The sequence below is a fragment of the Ictalurus punctatus genome, chromosome 24 (genome assembly GCF_001660625.3).
Source record: "Ictalurus punctatus breed USDA103 chromosome 24, Coco_2.0, whole genome shotgun sequence".
Lineage (NCBI taxonomy): Eukaryota > Metazoa > Chordata > Actinopteri > Siluriformes > Ictaluridae > Ictalurus > Ictalurus punctatus.
In genome coordinates, this window is record NC_030439.2 from 20,225,343 (window position 1) to 20,240,342 (window position 15,000).

The 15,000-nt window shown below is 46.5% G+C and overlaps 1 protein-coding gene across 7 annotated transcripts in view; it reads right to left on the reverse strand.

Annotated features, from left to right (window-relative positions):
- Window positions 1–15,000, reverse strand: part of wnk4b (WNK lysine deficient protein kinase 4b) — an 80,424-nt gene that overhangs the window by 39,827 nt on the left and 25,597 nt on the right. For all 7 annotated transcript variants that reach the window (XM_017454507.3, XM_047150729.2, XM_017454506.3 and 4 more), the window contains 3 exons: window positions 4,060–4,232; window positions 3,613–3,833; window positions 1,614–1,771 (listed from right to left, as the gene is read on the reverse strand). In XM_017454507.3, the coding sequence (XP_017309996.1) occupies window positions 1,614–1,771; window positions 3,613–3,833; window positions 4,060–4,232 (552 nt within the window). The remainder of the gene's footprint in view (window positions 1–1,613; window positions 1,772–3,612; window positions 3,834–4,059; window positions 4,233–15,000) is intronic.

A 15,000-nucleotide genomic window follows, 5' to 3' on the forward strand; every position in this document is an offset into this window, starting at 1 on the left:
AAGAGAAAGGTGCACACGGTCTCTCCTTTTCGCTCTCGCTGCTGTCCCTACATCCTCGTGGGGATCGTGCTTCGGACACAGCGTCCAAAACAGGCGGGAATCAGATATCAGGATTCGTGTGGTTCAGGAACCAGGGAGTTACGAAAGTATTTACACACGCTCGGACGCTCGAGTCGGTCCTTCCGCTTTTTTAATCAGGTGACCGAGATAAGGCCTGTTCATAAACACGTGACATGGAGCGGGAACAAAGCGTAGCTCAAGGACATGCTGGTAAAACAAGCTCACTAGTGCTGTGAGGACCACACACACACACACACACACACACACACACACACACTCCTGTCTTTTAACGGGTTGAAGTGATCAGGGGTGTAACACACTGACGCCATCTGTATCTGATCTGTTTAGTGCTCCAAATATCCGTGTCTATACCTGCATTCAGATTTAAACCCAAAGTGGGCGTGGCCTAAACCCCGAAGTTGTCTTTTGAAACCTACTTCCAGTTTAGGCCACACCCAGTACGGGTTTAAATCCGAACACGGATCGTTGGAGCACTAACTAGATCAGATACAAGTGGTGCCGTCGTGTTACACCACATGATATCATTCCCATAAGGCTGGTTAAACAGATCCCGAAATTCCTGCTTAGGTTCCCCGACTGAGGAAGAGGTGACGTTTGTGAGATCACCGAAAACCCGGATCAGCTCAGATCAGACGCTCGCGCCAGACTGCGGCATGCTGGTGTCCGATTTACGGCTCTGTCGACGTCGTTAATGACACGTTCTCCTCCGGTAACTGACAATCCTGTGGTCTCGGAGCGAGCCTGATTACTGCTGTGGAGGAAACACGACGTCTGTTGTATTTTTTTGGTGCGTTTGTAGGAACAGAGCGCCGCTGGGACGTGTTAATTGTCCCTTCTGCTGCGTAGAACGATCACAGGGACAGTCATATACTGTAGGCTTCAGACGGCCGTTAGTGGGCTGGTGGAAACCTCAGAGAAGCAGGTTATTACAGCGCAGACAGCCTGAGAGAGCGCAGAGAGGAGAGTTAGCAAGGAGGAGTAAAAGAAAGGGGCGTGGACGGCTGCACGGAGATAACCAGCCGCACACACAGCGTCCCACCGAGAGCTCGGTCAGGAAACCGTCTCAGGGACGTCAGAAAAGCGATTTGATTTACATGCGGTAGAAACGCGGGTTGCTCCACAGCGCAGCTGGATTCTCCATGCCGATTGGTCGAGAAGCTGCGAATCACAGGTTTACGTTCATGTTAATGCGCTAGAACAGGAGTGAACCTTTATTTTTGCACGGGTTGCCATGACGTCTTATGTAACCATAAATGGATAAAATGTACAACGTGTCATAGAAACTGTCATCGTCGTCAAACGGCTTGTGGTATAAAAGGAGTAAAGCACTTCCCGCAGTCACGCTCGCTGCGCCCGGAAAATGATCCACGTCGAGGAGGTGACGGTGACGCCTCTTCATCGTCGTGTCAAACGGTTTGAGGTGATTGGGGTGAAGTTTAAATGATGTACACATTAATCTACAACCTTAATCTGCGCTGCGGTAATAAACGTACACGTCGATGAAAAAAAAAAAAAAAAAAGGCTTCACTCACGCTGGTGACTTTGCGGTAGATCTGGGCTGCGTTTTGGCATTCCGAGTACGGATACTCCGACGTAGTCATCTCCAGGATGCACATCCCAAAGGCGTAAACGTCCACCGCCTCGTCGTACTTCTCCTCGTACATCTCCGGAGCCATGAATTCGGGAGTGCCTGTCAGGGAGAGCGAGAGAGAGAGTGCAAAACAGGCGAAATTAGCATGATGTGTAACGGGCCCAGTACAGGGCTCTGAGGAACACCTTTAACTGCAAATATACTTCGGTTTATTTCACACGGCTATGTGGCTATGCTAGCAGCATTCTTCATGTTCATATAGTCTTCTGCGTACCTTATGTATATTCAGAGAAATCAAATATATATCAATTATCGGACGGGGTAGCGTAGAAACATCCCTGACCAGCACTGGAATATCTACTTGGCAACAGTGACCATGGTGACGGTGGAGGAGGTGACTCTATTGTTTATCTCACTGCTAAGAAACATCCTATAGATGTGGATAGCGCTATCATTTACCGCCCTAGCTTCTCTTCGACATTGTCCGCCATTTTAAATCACAGTACTACAGCGCCCCTGCTGTTTACTTTGGTATTGCGCATTGTTTCTGAGGACGTACGCTCCGAACGACTGCAGGATACCATGTGGCAGCCGTCTTGTGTATGTGTTCTTAAAAGCAAGTCCTAAAAAAAATGGAATGTATATGAATGCACAAAAGCAGGACTAGTTGGTTTTGGATTGAACCTTAAATAATAATTAAGAAAATAAATATTTTAAAAAAATGTACAAAAAGTACTAATAAATGTATCAGAAATGATAACAAGTAATAATTGATTAAATATTAATAAAAATATATGTGTATTGCTGGCGGCTGATGAGCAGTTGGTATCTATCCCCTACGCCGAACCCACACAACACATTAAACACACTTATCCAGCCTGAAACACACTCCACTCCCGGTCTTTTTGCTTGACTCCGCCCAGGTAGGAGGAGCCAGATCAGGTCAGGCTCCACCCCATGGACATTTTGCTCCGCGGTCAGGTCGACTCCCAAGAATCGCCGTGGAATCATCAGAATCACTTCCTTTCTACAACCACGGGTCGACGTAAACGCGGGAATCGGATCAAAACGTCAGACCCGTGCGTCCAGGCCCACGGTGTTAATACAGCCCGTGTCTGCTGACGTCTTTAAATCTAATCTCTGTCTGGCAGTGTGCTGGCGTAAATATGGCACGATGAATAAATAAACATACGCTCCAGTCGGGTGATGTTTACAGTAATGACCGTGAAGGTCAGTTTCACCGCTGAGATAACAGCGTACACACAGCGACGCAGCCGTAATAAGGGACCGGTTGTATTTCTACTTTTTGCTACGACACCAGTTACTCTAACGTTACTGATGCATGAGCTACGGGAATGTGTGAGAAAGCTGTTCTCATGGCTGTTATGACATTCATGAGAATATAATACAGCGCATGACGGTCTCTTATGCTGGTTTCACACCTATTAGTCCATTTACTGAATCTGAATCAGAGTGAATTGATTCTTCTGGTTCGTTTGCCGTCTGGTTTGGTTCCACACTAAACATCGTTAATCTAATCAACGAGTGAAAAAACAACATTGTCTGAGACGCGTGTCATGAAACTCGTTCATTCATCGGTCAGAAATACAGCGACGGAAAAAAAAAAAAAAATCTAAATCCCAAGTGCGTAGTAATCACAAAAATCACCCGAGGCCGTGCCACATAAACGATTCGATAACTGTAGAAATAACTCGCGTAAAACATTTGGTGTCGCATCCTGTGAGTGTTTTCTCTCAAATCTCCAGAACACGTGGCATTTCTGCAGCACTACAAAACAAAACCAAAGGAAACACACAGCACGTTGGAGTTACTTCCTGCCGTGAGTCGATTCGGAATCGATTGGACAGAGTTCAGTCAGAAGCAGAGCGGAAGTGTGTGACCCGGCCCTCACGAAGCCCCGGGCCGCTACGCTGACTCACCGATGACGCTCTTGGCGAAGGAGGCGCTCTTGAGCGTAGCCAGACCCAAATCTCCGATCTTGACCGATCCGGTGGGACCCGTGATGAAGATGTTGTCACACTTGAGGTCTCGGTGGATGATGGGTGGAGTTCGTGTGTGCAGGAAGTGGAGGCCTTTCAGGATCTGGTGGCTCCAGCGCTGAAGAAGTTTCAACTTCATCTCTTTGAATCTTTTCAGGTATCTGAGTGGAAACAAGTCAGAGGAGGGAATTATTTCAAAAAGTTCCAGGCAGAAATTACAATAAAGAAATAAAGAAAGAAAAACAAAGAAAAACAGACAGAGACAGAGGGGGTGGAAAGAAAGAAAGAAAGAAAGAAAGAAAGTGTGTGCATGCGTACATGTGTGTTTGTGTGCGTGCGTGTGTGTGTGTGTGTGTGTGTGTTTATTCCTGAGAGGACTGAGCTTACGTCTTGAGCGTTCCTGACGTCATGAGCTCAGTAACCAGGATGATGCACTTGTGGCCTTTAACGGTGGACTTCCACGAGTCATAGAAGCGGACGATGTTAGGGTGCTGCAGCCCCTTCAGCATCTCCACCTCCTCACTAAAGCGCTGACGCTCCGCTTTGCTCAGCCGCCGCGTCTGACAAGAAAAACGCAACATATTGACAAACTGCCGTGAGCGTTCAGACTTCTGATTTCAGGGGCTTTATGAGAGCGTGTGGAAGCTACATGACTCACATCGGGACAGTATCGTTCACAGGCTGAGTAACTGCTCGCCGACGTGTGTCTGTAGCGCTCTAAAACACCTGCACTCGGTTCATTTACATGTACGGAAGGAGTCTCCAGTGTCAGTGCTTTGTAACAGTCTGAGGTAAAGTTTGTTTGACTGAAAGCTCACTGACTCTAACCTGAACTTCACTGACTCTAACCTGATCCCCACTGACTCTAACCGGAACCTCATTGACTCTAACCTGAACCCCACTGACTCTAACCTGTTGTTGTTTTAGAAGGCTGTAATTACTAGTGTTCAGGTTAGAGTCAGTGAGGTTCAGGTTAGAGTCAGTGGGGTTCAGGTTAGAGTCAGTGTGGTTCAGGTTAGAGTCAGTGAGGTTCATGTTAGGGTCAATGACGTTCATGTTAGGGTCAATGAGGTTCATGTTAGGGTCAGTGAGGTTCAGGTTAGAGTCAGTGAGGATCAGGTTAGAGTCAGTGAGGTTCATGTTAGAGTCAGTGAGGATCAGGTTAGAGTCAGTGAGGATCAGGTTAGAGTCAGTGAGGATCAGGTTAGAGTCAGTGAGGTTCATGTTAGAGTCAGTGAGGATCAGGTTAGAGTCAGTGAGGATCAGGTTAGAGTCAGTGTGGATCAGGCTAGAGTCAGTGAAGATCAGGTTAGAGTCAGTGAGGTTCATGTTAGGGTCAGTGAGGTTCATGTTAGGGTCAGTGAGGTTCAGGTTAGAGTCAGTGAGGTTCAGGTTAGGGTCAATGAGGTTCATGTTAGGGTCAGTGAGGTTCAGGTTAGAGTCAGTGAGGTTCAGGTTAGAGTCAGTGAGGTTCAGGTTAGAGTCAGTGAGGATCAGGTTAGAGTCAGTGGGGTTCAGGTTAGAGTCAGCGTGGATCAGGTTAGAGTCAGCGAGGTTCAGGTTAGAGTCAGTGAGGTTCAGGTTAGAGTCAGTGAGAATCAGGTTAGAGTCAGTGTTGATCAGGTTAGAGTCAGTGTGGATCAGGTTAGAGTCAGTGGGGTTCAGGTTAGAGTCAGCGTGGATCAGGTTAGAGTCAGCGAGGTTCAGGTTAGAGTCAGCGAGGTTCAGGTTAGAGTCAGCGAGAATCAGGTTAGAGTCAGTGTTGATCAGGTTAGAGTCAGTGTGGATCAGGTTAGAGTCAGTGAGGATCAGGTTAGAGTCAGTGAGGATCAGGTTAGAGTCAGTGAGGATCAGGTTAGAGTCAGTGAGGATCAGGTTAGAGTCAGTGAGGATCAGGTTAGAGTCAGCGAGAATCAGGTTAGAGTCAGTGTTGATCAGGTTAGAGTCAGTGTTGATCAGGTTAGAGTCAGTGAGGTTCAGGTTAGAGTCAGTGAGGTTCAGGTTAGAGTCAGTGAGGATCAGGTTAGAGTTATTTCTTATTTTCCTGGTGCTGAAAGTCAGTCCTGCAGCACTACTATTGCTGTCAGCTCATGTTTAAACCTCTATGTTTGGAATCTATTCTGCTGCACTTTTAAACAACTTTGGATAAAAGCGTCTGCTAATGAACACACGTAAATCTAAATCTAGATATAAATGTCGAATATCTAAAGCGGTTACAGCATTATACTATTACACCATTATACTATTACACCATTATACTATTACACCATTATACTATTAACTCTCCAGCAGAGCTTTTAAACACATCTGCCTTCCTGCCGCTCGTTACGTAACAGCAATCTGAGCAAGCGCTTTCTCCTTTATAGGATCCTGCACTGAGGGTTTGCTTTCCGCGGAGCGGTTTAACGCAGGTGACATGAGGGCTCTGGAGAGCCTCCCACACGCCTCTTCATACAAACCTCTTCACATCTGTTACTGCGCAGGAGGGTTTTACGGGCCACCACGACCTGTACACGTCAGATCCGAACAGGCCGTGTTCGGATCTGTGTGAAAAGGCATTCCTGTTTTTTTTTTTTTCCCACAGGTGATTTACAAAGAATAAACACAGAGATCATAAAAGAACCGATATGACAAATATCCCAGGACGATTCGTTCCAAATTTGAGTAGTCATGGTAACTGTCGTGAATTTACAACAGCACCACCTGCAGGACGGGAGCACGCCTACACGACAACCCTAGAGATTACGCAACCTCGTAAGGTGGTTCCTATTTGTTCAGCTCACACACGTCGTCTCGGATGCATTAACTGAGGGAACGCAGCCATGCGCAGTGTTGGAAAGAAGTATGCAAATGAGGTGTTTACGTACGCTACATCTTTCCTTATACCCGAGGCACATCCGCGTGTCAAACAGAAACCGAAACTCAAGTGTAACGCTGATTAAAGATGACTTAGTGTCGAAAATCTCTTCACAAGAGTGTAGACCTGGGCGTGTGTATTTTGTTAAGAAGGTGAACGTGAATGAAAACCTTTTCTAAAAGCTTTACGTTGAAATGCCGTCGGTGTCTGAGGCGTGAATGTATGCTGGGTCCAGACACAATTTCAAGAAACATTCTGTTTGTCCTGAGACGTTAAGAAACGATTTAGAGAGCATTTCTTATTATCCAGACTCGGACTCAAAAATTTGCATTGACTCCACCCACTTAGTAAATCTTACACTTTCTATATTTTTGTGTTTTTGCAAGTGTTCTTAAGTCTGAAATGAGTCTCCGTATCCGAAGGAGCAACACACAACAGGTGAACACAGTCAGGTAGCAAAGCGATGGCAAGGCAGGAGACAAAATAAAGTCTCAAATAATAAATCACCTTATTTGTTTATTGTTTATTGGTGGTTTTGTGGGTGCACATGCAAACCTATAGTAAACCAGGGCCTAAAAGAAAAGAACTTTTAAATTTGATACGTATTTTCACACTTTATTGTGTTTTAGTAACCGATACGAATCTATAAATGACACGTTCAGGTGCTTTTCCCCGTCTCCGCTTACAGCCGCGCCCGCGAGTACGGCTTAGGGCTGTGATTGGACAGCGAGTGTATTTCAGTGCAGCGTCGACTGCGGAAAGTGAAACGCACTGCGGCGGAAAATGACATTCGTTTCTCACGCGAAAGTCCGTTCTTACCTTCTTTAAAAAAAAAAACCGCGAACGTTTTTTTTCTTCCGAGCGACGTAGAGTAAGAGTGACGCGGTGACGTCGCTAATAAGCAGCGGTACCGTCTGCGTACTGCGTTTCACGTTTCCCCCGTTGATGTCATCGCGTTCTATCCGGCGCGGCGTTTTCGCGGATTAGCGTTTCACGACGCGGTACACCGTGTAAACGCAAGACCGGAGCAGGCTCGATCGTTCTCACTGTTGCTTTAACGAGCAGGAAAAGAAAACAGTGTTTAAAAAAAAAAAAACCTGGAGTAATCGAACACACAGTGTAGGACACGATCGTGTGCCAGACCCCCAGGACCGCAAACACTCTTGGAGAATCACATTACAGCTCAGAGCTTGTAAATACAGGATGGAAACACTGATGTGTTCATTAGATTCCATTTGAAGTACCAAAAGCTAAGGGAATGAGGAACCAGGCCAAGAACATTTAAAGGTTTTCATGGAGTTTGGGATTCCAGTCCGCGATGGCCAAGTGGTAAACTGGTGCGTACTGAACACACTGGTGTCTTATGTGAGTCTAAATAAGCCGAGAAATAAACAACAACACGAATCTGCGCATCGAAGGACTGTACATTTAAATGCCGCATCGCTGATGAGTTCCCTGTAACGGAATGACCGTGTTTTATTCCTCACATAAACAGGTTCATATGTTCATTAGTTACATGAGTGAGGAGGCGTGGCCTGTCACCTGTGTTTGTGTTGTAAACCTGTACCCATGCACACGTACTGATCGGACAAGGCTCACGCGGCACGTCTGCTGCGTCGATTTGTGCTTCCACGACTCGCCCGTGTACGCCGCTTCACGTCTCGCGCGTGTACGCCGCTTCACGTCTCTCGCGTGTACGCCGCTTCACGTCTCGTCAAACGGAATAACATCAGAAACATCCGAAAGATCGCTGGCGCCGTTCTCAGGTGCGGAGCGGAAAAGCCGAAACCTGAGAAACCCAATGACGGATGTCCGGCCTCGCTTTTTTCAGCTCGCAACAACAACAACAACAACAACAACAACAACAACAACATGCTCGAGAAAAACACCCTGAAACCCAGCACAGTCTCCACTTTTAAAACAAAAAGCCGGCTGTTCGACTTGTTTTCACGAGAAACTGGACTTCAGAGCTAGCACTGAGTGGCGGCTAATGAACGTGGTGGGGAAAAGCAGCAGGGACTGAAAAGTGAGAACATACTGTACTGTGCACGTGATCGAGTGTGTGTGTGTGTGTGTGTGTGTGTGTGTGTGTGTTGTGGGTTGAGAACATACGGGGTTATTGGTCGAAGCGTTCCTGTGCTATTTATAGACAGATTAGATAAACAGCTGTGTTGAAGAGATCCTGACTCCCTCACCTCTCACCAGCTACATCCCTCCTGGCCTTCTATTAGTGATCAAAATGAATATTATTTGATGATTTAATGGCCACACACACACACACACACACACACACAAACAGTGTGTGCACAAAGTCCATTTAATTACACACAGATGTTTGGTGTCCATCGAGAGTTGGATTCAAACACGTTACAGGAACCCAGCCTGTTTTTAAACGCAGTCTCTACGGGGGTGTGGTCACCACAAATAAAACGTTTCTATACATTTCTCTGCGCTAAAAAAATAACATACAAGTCTCCAACAAAATAAAATAGACGTCTAAGGGCAGTCGCTGTTCCAAAAACATTTTTAAAGAACACTCACAACTCTTTGGTCAAAGGCACACATTTTAATGCGCGAGTCAGGGTGGAAGTGTGGGTGCTCGTCATGTGTTTTATATATATATATACATATATATATAGTTTATTTACCATGTTTTATCAGGACAGGAGTCAATACACTGGTAGGTGACATCACACAAGGATCATTCTTAAGCAAAGGGCAAAGAGGACTAACACAGGATAAAATACTGCAACGAAACAAAGAAACAACACAGAACAGGTGAACACAATCAGTAACAAGGCACTGACGGGGCGGGGCAGGGCAGGAGACAAGACTAGAATACGATCCTAAACAAACACAAGCAAATCGGGTTTGTTGTCACGGGGACGCTAAATGAAACGAAGCTCCAAGTGTGTTTCCTGTCCTTTCTGAGAACTACTTTTTCACCAGGAGGAATCTGTGGTGTAGTCTCGCAAAACCGCCAGGCAAACGTAAAGTACCCGGAACTACTTTTTGATGAGGATGAGGATGAGGAGGAGGAGGAAATTGGTGGAGTTGTAACCAGAACTACTTTTTTTTTTTCATGAGGAGGAATCTGTGGTGTAGTCGTGATGGCGTATGGATATTTCCTTCAGGAACATGTACAGTAACCAGAAGTACTTTTTTTCAGGCACTGATGAGCTGGCTGGAATCCAGTCCCTCTGACTGGAGCTGCTGTTCAGCAGGTGGTGGCTGGAGCTTCATGCTCCTGAACATAACTAGCCATTTAGCAAAGCAATTTGTGCTGACGTCACCTCCGAACCAGTCCCGCTCAGCGTCTCCCGCCTCGACTCGGCGTCACACTGAGGCCCGTTGTGTAAAGCGCGCCGAAAATCTGGATTAAATCACCGGCCAGGCTTTGAAAGAAAGACTTTAAAAGAAAATAATACCATCTCCAGAGATCTGGTGCACAGCTGGGAGGAAGTACAGATACAGGAGCAGGAAGCACAAACTGCGGCTGGGTAAAACTTCTGATTTATATCAGAAACTATAGGTTTTCTGAAGAGCGGCTCGGCTCGGCTCGGCTCGGGTCGGGTCGGGTCGGGTCGGGTCGGGTCAGGAGGACGTGGTGTTACGGCGGAGAAAACAAATCAGTTCATATACAGTACTTCACCTGGAATCCAGAACAGACCAGCACAGCCCGGCATTACAGATTACAAATTTGTGGTCGGGATATGTCAGTGCATTCCAGTGTGTGTGTGTGTGTGTGTGTGTGTGTGTGTGTGTGTGGTGCGAGTCTGGATTTGGGAATCACACACAGCAATATATCATGTTTAGTGCACCGTTCAAACGCTTCACATTTTTATAACGCCGATCTATTCAAAAGCAAAATCAAATTCGCTTTGAGTAAGCTCCATAATTATTGGCACCCACTATAATGCTGGATTAAAATGATAATAATAATAATAAGTTAGAACATCTTAGAACCTAAGAGGACACTGGCTGTCCGTGAGACGTCAACAATGATGGTGACATTAACAACATCTCGTCTTTACGGGAGCAACGGAGTGAGTAGAGGCAAGGAGAAGGAGCTCACGTACACGGTACCGTATGTCAATTCAGCTACAATCTGATCGCTCTAGAACGTTTCAGTAAGAAAGGGTGTGAAAATATCGCCAGGTCAAGATGAGCCACGCCGGTAGACCCGTACCCGGAAAGACCGAGCGGTGTAATAACATCAAAATGAGCTAGTTTAGGGGTGTGTATACTTTTGCAAGCAGGTTATCGTGAACTTTTTTTCCGCGTCGGTGGACGTCCAGTTCTCCTGCGACACGTCCGGTCTTTTTGAATTTGTTCGGAAGTTTGGGTCGCGGTGTGGCGTGTGACGTGCTCGCCATGTTTCCTGTCAAAGTCCAGCGCGTCTTTTCGACGGCGTCCCGATCCGCCGTGAGAGCGATTTCAGTACTTTTTTAAAAAGCAGCTCTAAAAGGCTGCCTGGAAAAAAAAAATATATATATATATATATATATAATAAACATTTTGCTAAAAAGTGTTATTAGTATGAATGCAGTAGGACTCCTCGGAGTGTAGGAATATGATAGAACGCGTGTGTGTGTGTGTGTGTGTGTGTGTGTGTTAAGCCTTATCAGGAACACACAGTGCCACGCTGTTGTTTAAGGAGGACTCGGGCGGTGTTGAGTGACAGCTGTGTCTCAGCAGATACACCTTCTTATCACAGCAGATTTCCTGTAACGCCACTTTATACGCCGCGCTAATAACACGCTACGAAGCCGTAATAACCCGGACTCGTCCCCCACGTGAGTTTAAAAGGACGTCCGCACGGCTTTATTCGACCGTGTTCCGAGACCGACACGCGGCGATGCCGTCAGATCCAAGCAGACGGGGATCGTAATATTTTAGCCCGGAGGTGTGTGAAATCCACACGCCATGCGACCCGGCTGTTCTGAGCTGAGCTGTTCTGTTTACGCTGGTGTGGGATTACACGTGTGTGTGTGTGTGTGTGTGTGTGTGTGTTCTTATAATGGCTAGAACCGGAAGGTCTTGTTTCAGACATGCTTTGCTAATTATTTCCAGGACGCATGTCATTGTCCGTCAATAATACGCCATTACGCTTTCAAACCCCCATCAAGAATGAAAAGGGCCTCATGAAGATTGAACTCTTTAACTGACGTGATCTCTAACGCGGCTGCTTCCTGCTTCCTGCTTCCTGCTTCCTGCCTGTTACAGCAGTGTTTTGTGCGGGTTTTTTGTCGGTCCTTTCCATCCGCAGCTCTGAGCAGTTTTCCTGGTTCGGCGTTCCGATCTGTTTTTTTTTTTTTCTTCTTTCTTCTCTTCGTTCGACCTTTCCCAGATCGACTCCGCCTTCGCCTGACGATTTGGATCGCTTAAAAAAATTCTACTTGCGTGCAGTGTACATCCTCGTGACGGCAACAAACGCTTTCGAGACTTCGGGTAAACTTCCTCATTAGATTTACTTCATCATTAGATTAGATTAGATTAGATTAGATTAGACTGTTAAATCACATTTAAACAAAAGCTTGGCTACCGCTGCGCCGTCGTCGGTTCATCACTGAAGGACATCGGTTCTGTTAGAATATCGATGAGGGGAAAGTGTTTACAAGTCGAATCCCGGACTGATGATGCGACCCGAGGACGATGAACGCAGGAACGATCCGATCCCCTCTTTCTTTCTTTCTTTCATTCGGTCTCTTTACTTTAAGGTCAGAACAGTAATCATTTTCCTCTCTGTCTGGCGGGCAGAACGCTAAGGTCTGTCCGCTCACACGCACTAAAGGAAGGACGGATGATCTGTGTGTTATGTAACGTGAGGATCGATGTCGAGTTCACGGCTCCTCGTCGAACTCCCTCGAACTCCCACGTGGCCCGAGTTACCGTCGAGATGAATTCTCCAAACTATCCCCAGGTTAAAACATGGAATCGGCATCATCATCATGTTTTTCAAATTTGTTTGTCCCATATGGATGTGGGTTAAGAGGAGTAAAACGTTTGCGGTCGGGCTGTTCTGGGGAAATAATCTACGTCAGGGTGGTAATAATTACCCCACTTCATGGCACCACGTCGTCAGTGACGACGTTTACACGGACGGCAGTAATCTAACTATCGCCCTTGACGATATTCTGATTGAGGTGTTTGCACGAGTCGCTTTTACAATACTCCTTTCACGTTCACGTTCGCCGTGTTATAGAACGCAGACGGATTAACGTCACACGTCATTACGTCCCCGCGCCACGCCGTACGTCGTCCCTCCAGAATTTCACGCGACATACCGTTCATCTTCGTTATGGAACCGTATACAGTTTTGGGTGATTTTATTTCTAATATTACGCAATCTTCAAGTGCGGTTAATTATTAGTCGTGCGGATAGACGAGCGCTTGAGGCCGTGGGCTGCGTCCCAAACCGCGTACTTATCTACTGTATAGTATTTAGAAATACATGTGTGTCTCCTACTATACAGTAGCTATAATACGTGCATTTCTCCTGCTATATAGCGGGCAAGTACGCGGTTTGGGACGCAGCCGTGCTCTCGTTTGCCGTCAGACGGTCGAGCGCTGCCGTGTGTGTACGTGTCCCGTCGCACAAGGCGGTGAAAACTCCAACACGGCGTTAACAGTGTGATTAAGGCGTGTACGCGTCTGTAACGCACGTCGATAACGCGATTAAAACAGGAATACGCAACACGTCTTCATTCCGTTCGTGTTTACTCCGAGCGCGACTTTAATGGGATTAAGGTCGTCGATAATCGCCGTTTACATGCCGGTTTCTGAATCAGAGTCTCGTCTTAATCGGGTCCGTATCGGATTATCGTCGTCCGCGTGAACGCACCGACTGATTCATTTTCTATAAGCGCATGAGGCAGAGTGTTTTATTCCGCACACACCACAAACTGCACCGCGACGAGGCGGGAGGTTTCCGCTGACTCACGCTGCGGTTATTTTTAATTCAGTTTCCTTTCATTTTTTGACGTTTTTTTAATTCTCTCCTACACCGTGGGACGAACCTCAGCATGATTCATTCGTTCATGTGCGTGTGTGTGTGTGTGCGTGTGTGTGTGTGTTCGATGAGCCACTTGCTGGGAACAACAGCAGTTGTTTACTGTCGGTTCTGTTCCGTATAATTATTAAACGTGACCCGAGGTTCACGTGACCTTTTTATTTTGGGGGGGATCCAGTACAGTCGCCATTGTTTTCTCCAACAGTTGTCTGATTTGCAACTGTCGAGATTACGGGCACAACAGGTGCTCCGAGAGTGCTGGAAACGCCTGACTCGGCAACTTAGCAACCAGCAGGACACAAGAAAGTGCTGCTGAAGGGAACCGCTGAGCTGAGACCTTTGAGTTTAAAAACAAAACACTTTCAGTCAGGAACTGCTCAGAGCTCACGGAGAACCATCTGGAGAACCGTCTGCGTGATCACGTGTCTGTCTGAGGAGCTCTAATGAGTATTTATTCACGTTTAATAATTACAAGCAGTGCTAGAATTGCGCGCCCCTCGAACGTTGTTCCTTTTAGGAGTGCCTCTTTATCCAAAATGGTTCCTTTATGATGTGAGCGTCACTTCAGAACCCCCGAAGAACCTGAAGAGCGTACACCTGAGACGTTCTGGCTATGAAGATGAAAATAACGAGGAGTCGTTTGGAGTTTGTACCGCACACGTTCCCAGTTAATACATACCCTCTGAGAAATAGGGGGTTCTTTGAGGGTTCTTCCAAAGAAAGGCCGTCTTTCTGATACTAAACACTGTGCTGTATGGTTCTATGTTCTGCAGAAGGGTTCCTCCAGTGGGACAACTGAAGAACCCTGAAGAATCCTACATAAAAGTAATAGGTACGGTTGAGTGCAAAAGTTTGTATCCCCCTCCACATGGTGAAGAGAAGTTTAACGTGACTACGTTCAGGATGGAGAACGTAACGCTTTCCATCCCGAGGAGGAACGTACGGATCGTCTGAAATGCTTTCCATCAGACAACGGGCCGTTTTCCCGTCCTTCTCCCTGGCCACTGCATTTCTCGCTCTCTCTTATTTTCTTTCTTTTTTCCCTTTCAATTTTTCTTCTGTCCTGATGATATGAGTCTGATTCCTATTTCTGTGCTGAATGCTCGACCTACTTTCATGACGTCAGAACTGTGAGATCTCAGATCTGGCATCGTCCATCATCACAAAACCCTCTCGGCAGTATTTCAGGATAATAAACCATCGCTGCCAGAGTTCCTGTTGGACATGCGCTGTGACTCACAGGACAATTACATCCTGTCCGGAACTCTCGCTGTACAGTAGGTGAAGATTTCGAGCTGCAGATTATCAACAGGGAAGTACTTTAGAGGATGTCACGTCTAATCGTCACGCTCGTGCTCGTTTTATAACGCACTTGGCAGTAAATCAAAACATGAAATGGTTTGTAATTATTATTCGTTTGAGAAATTGGTTACTGAGAGGTTTGAAATGTTTGTGCAGA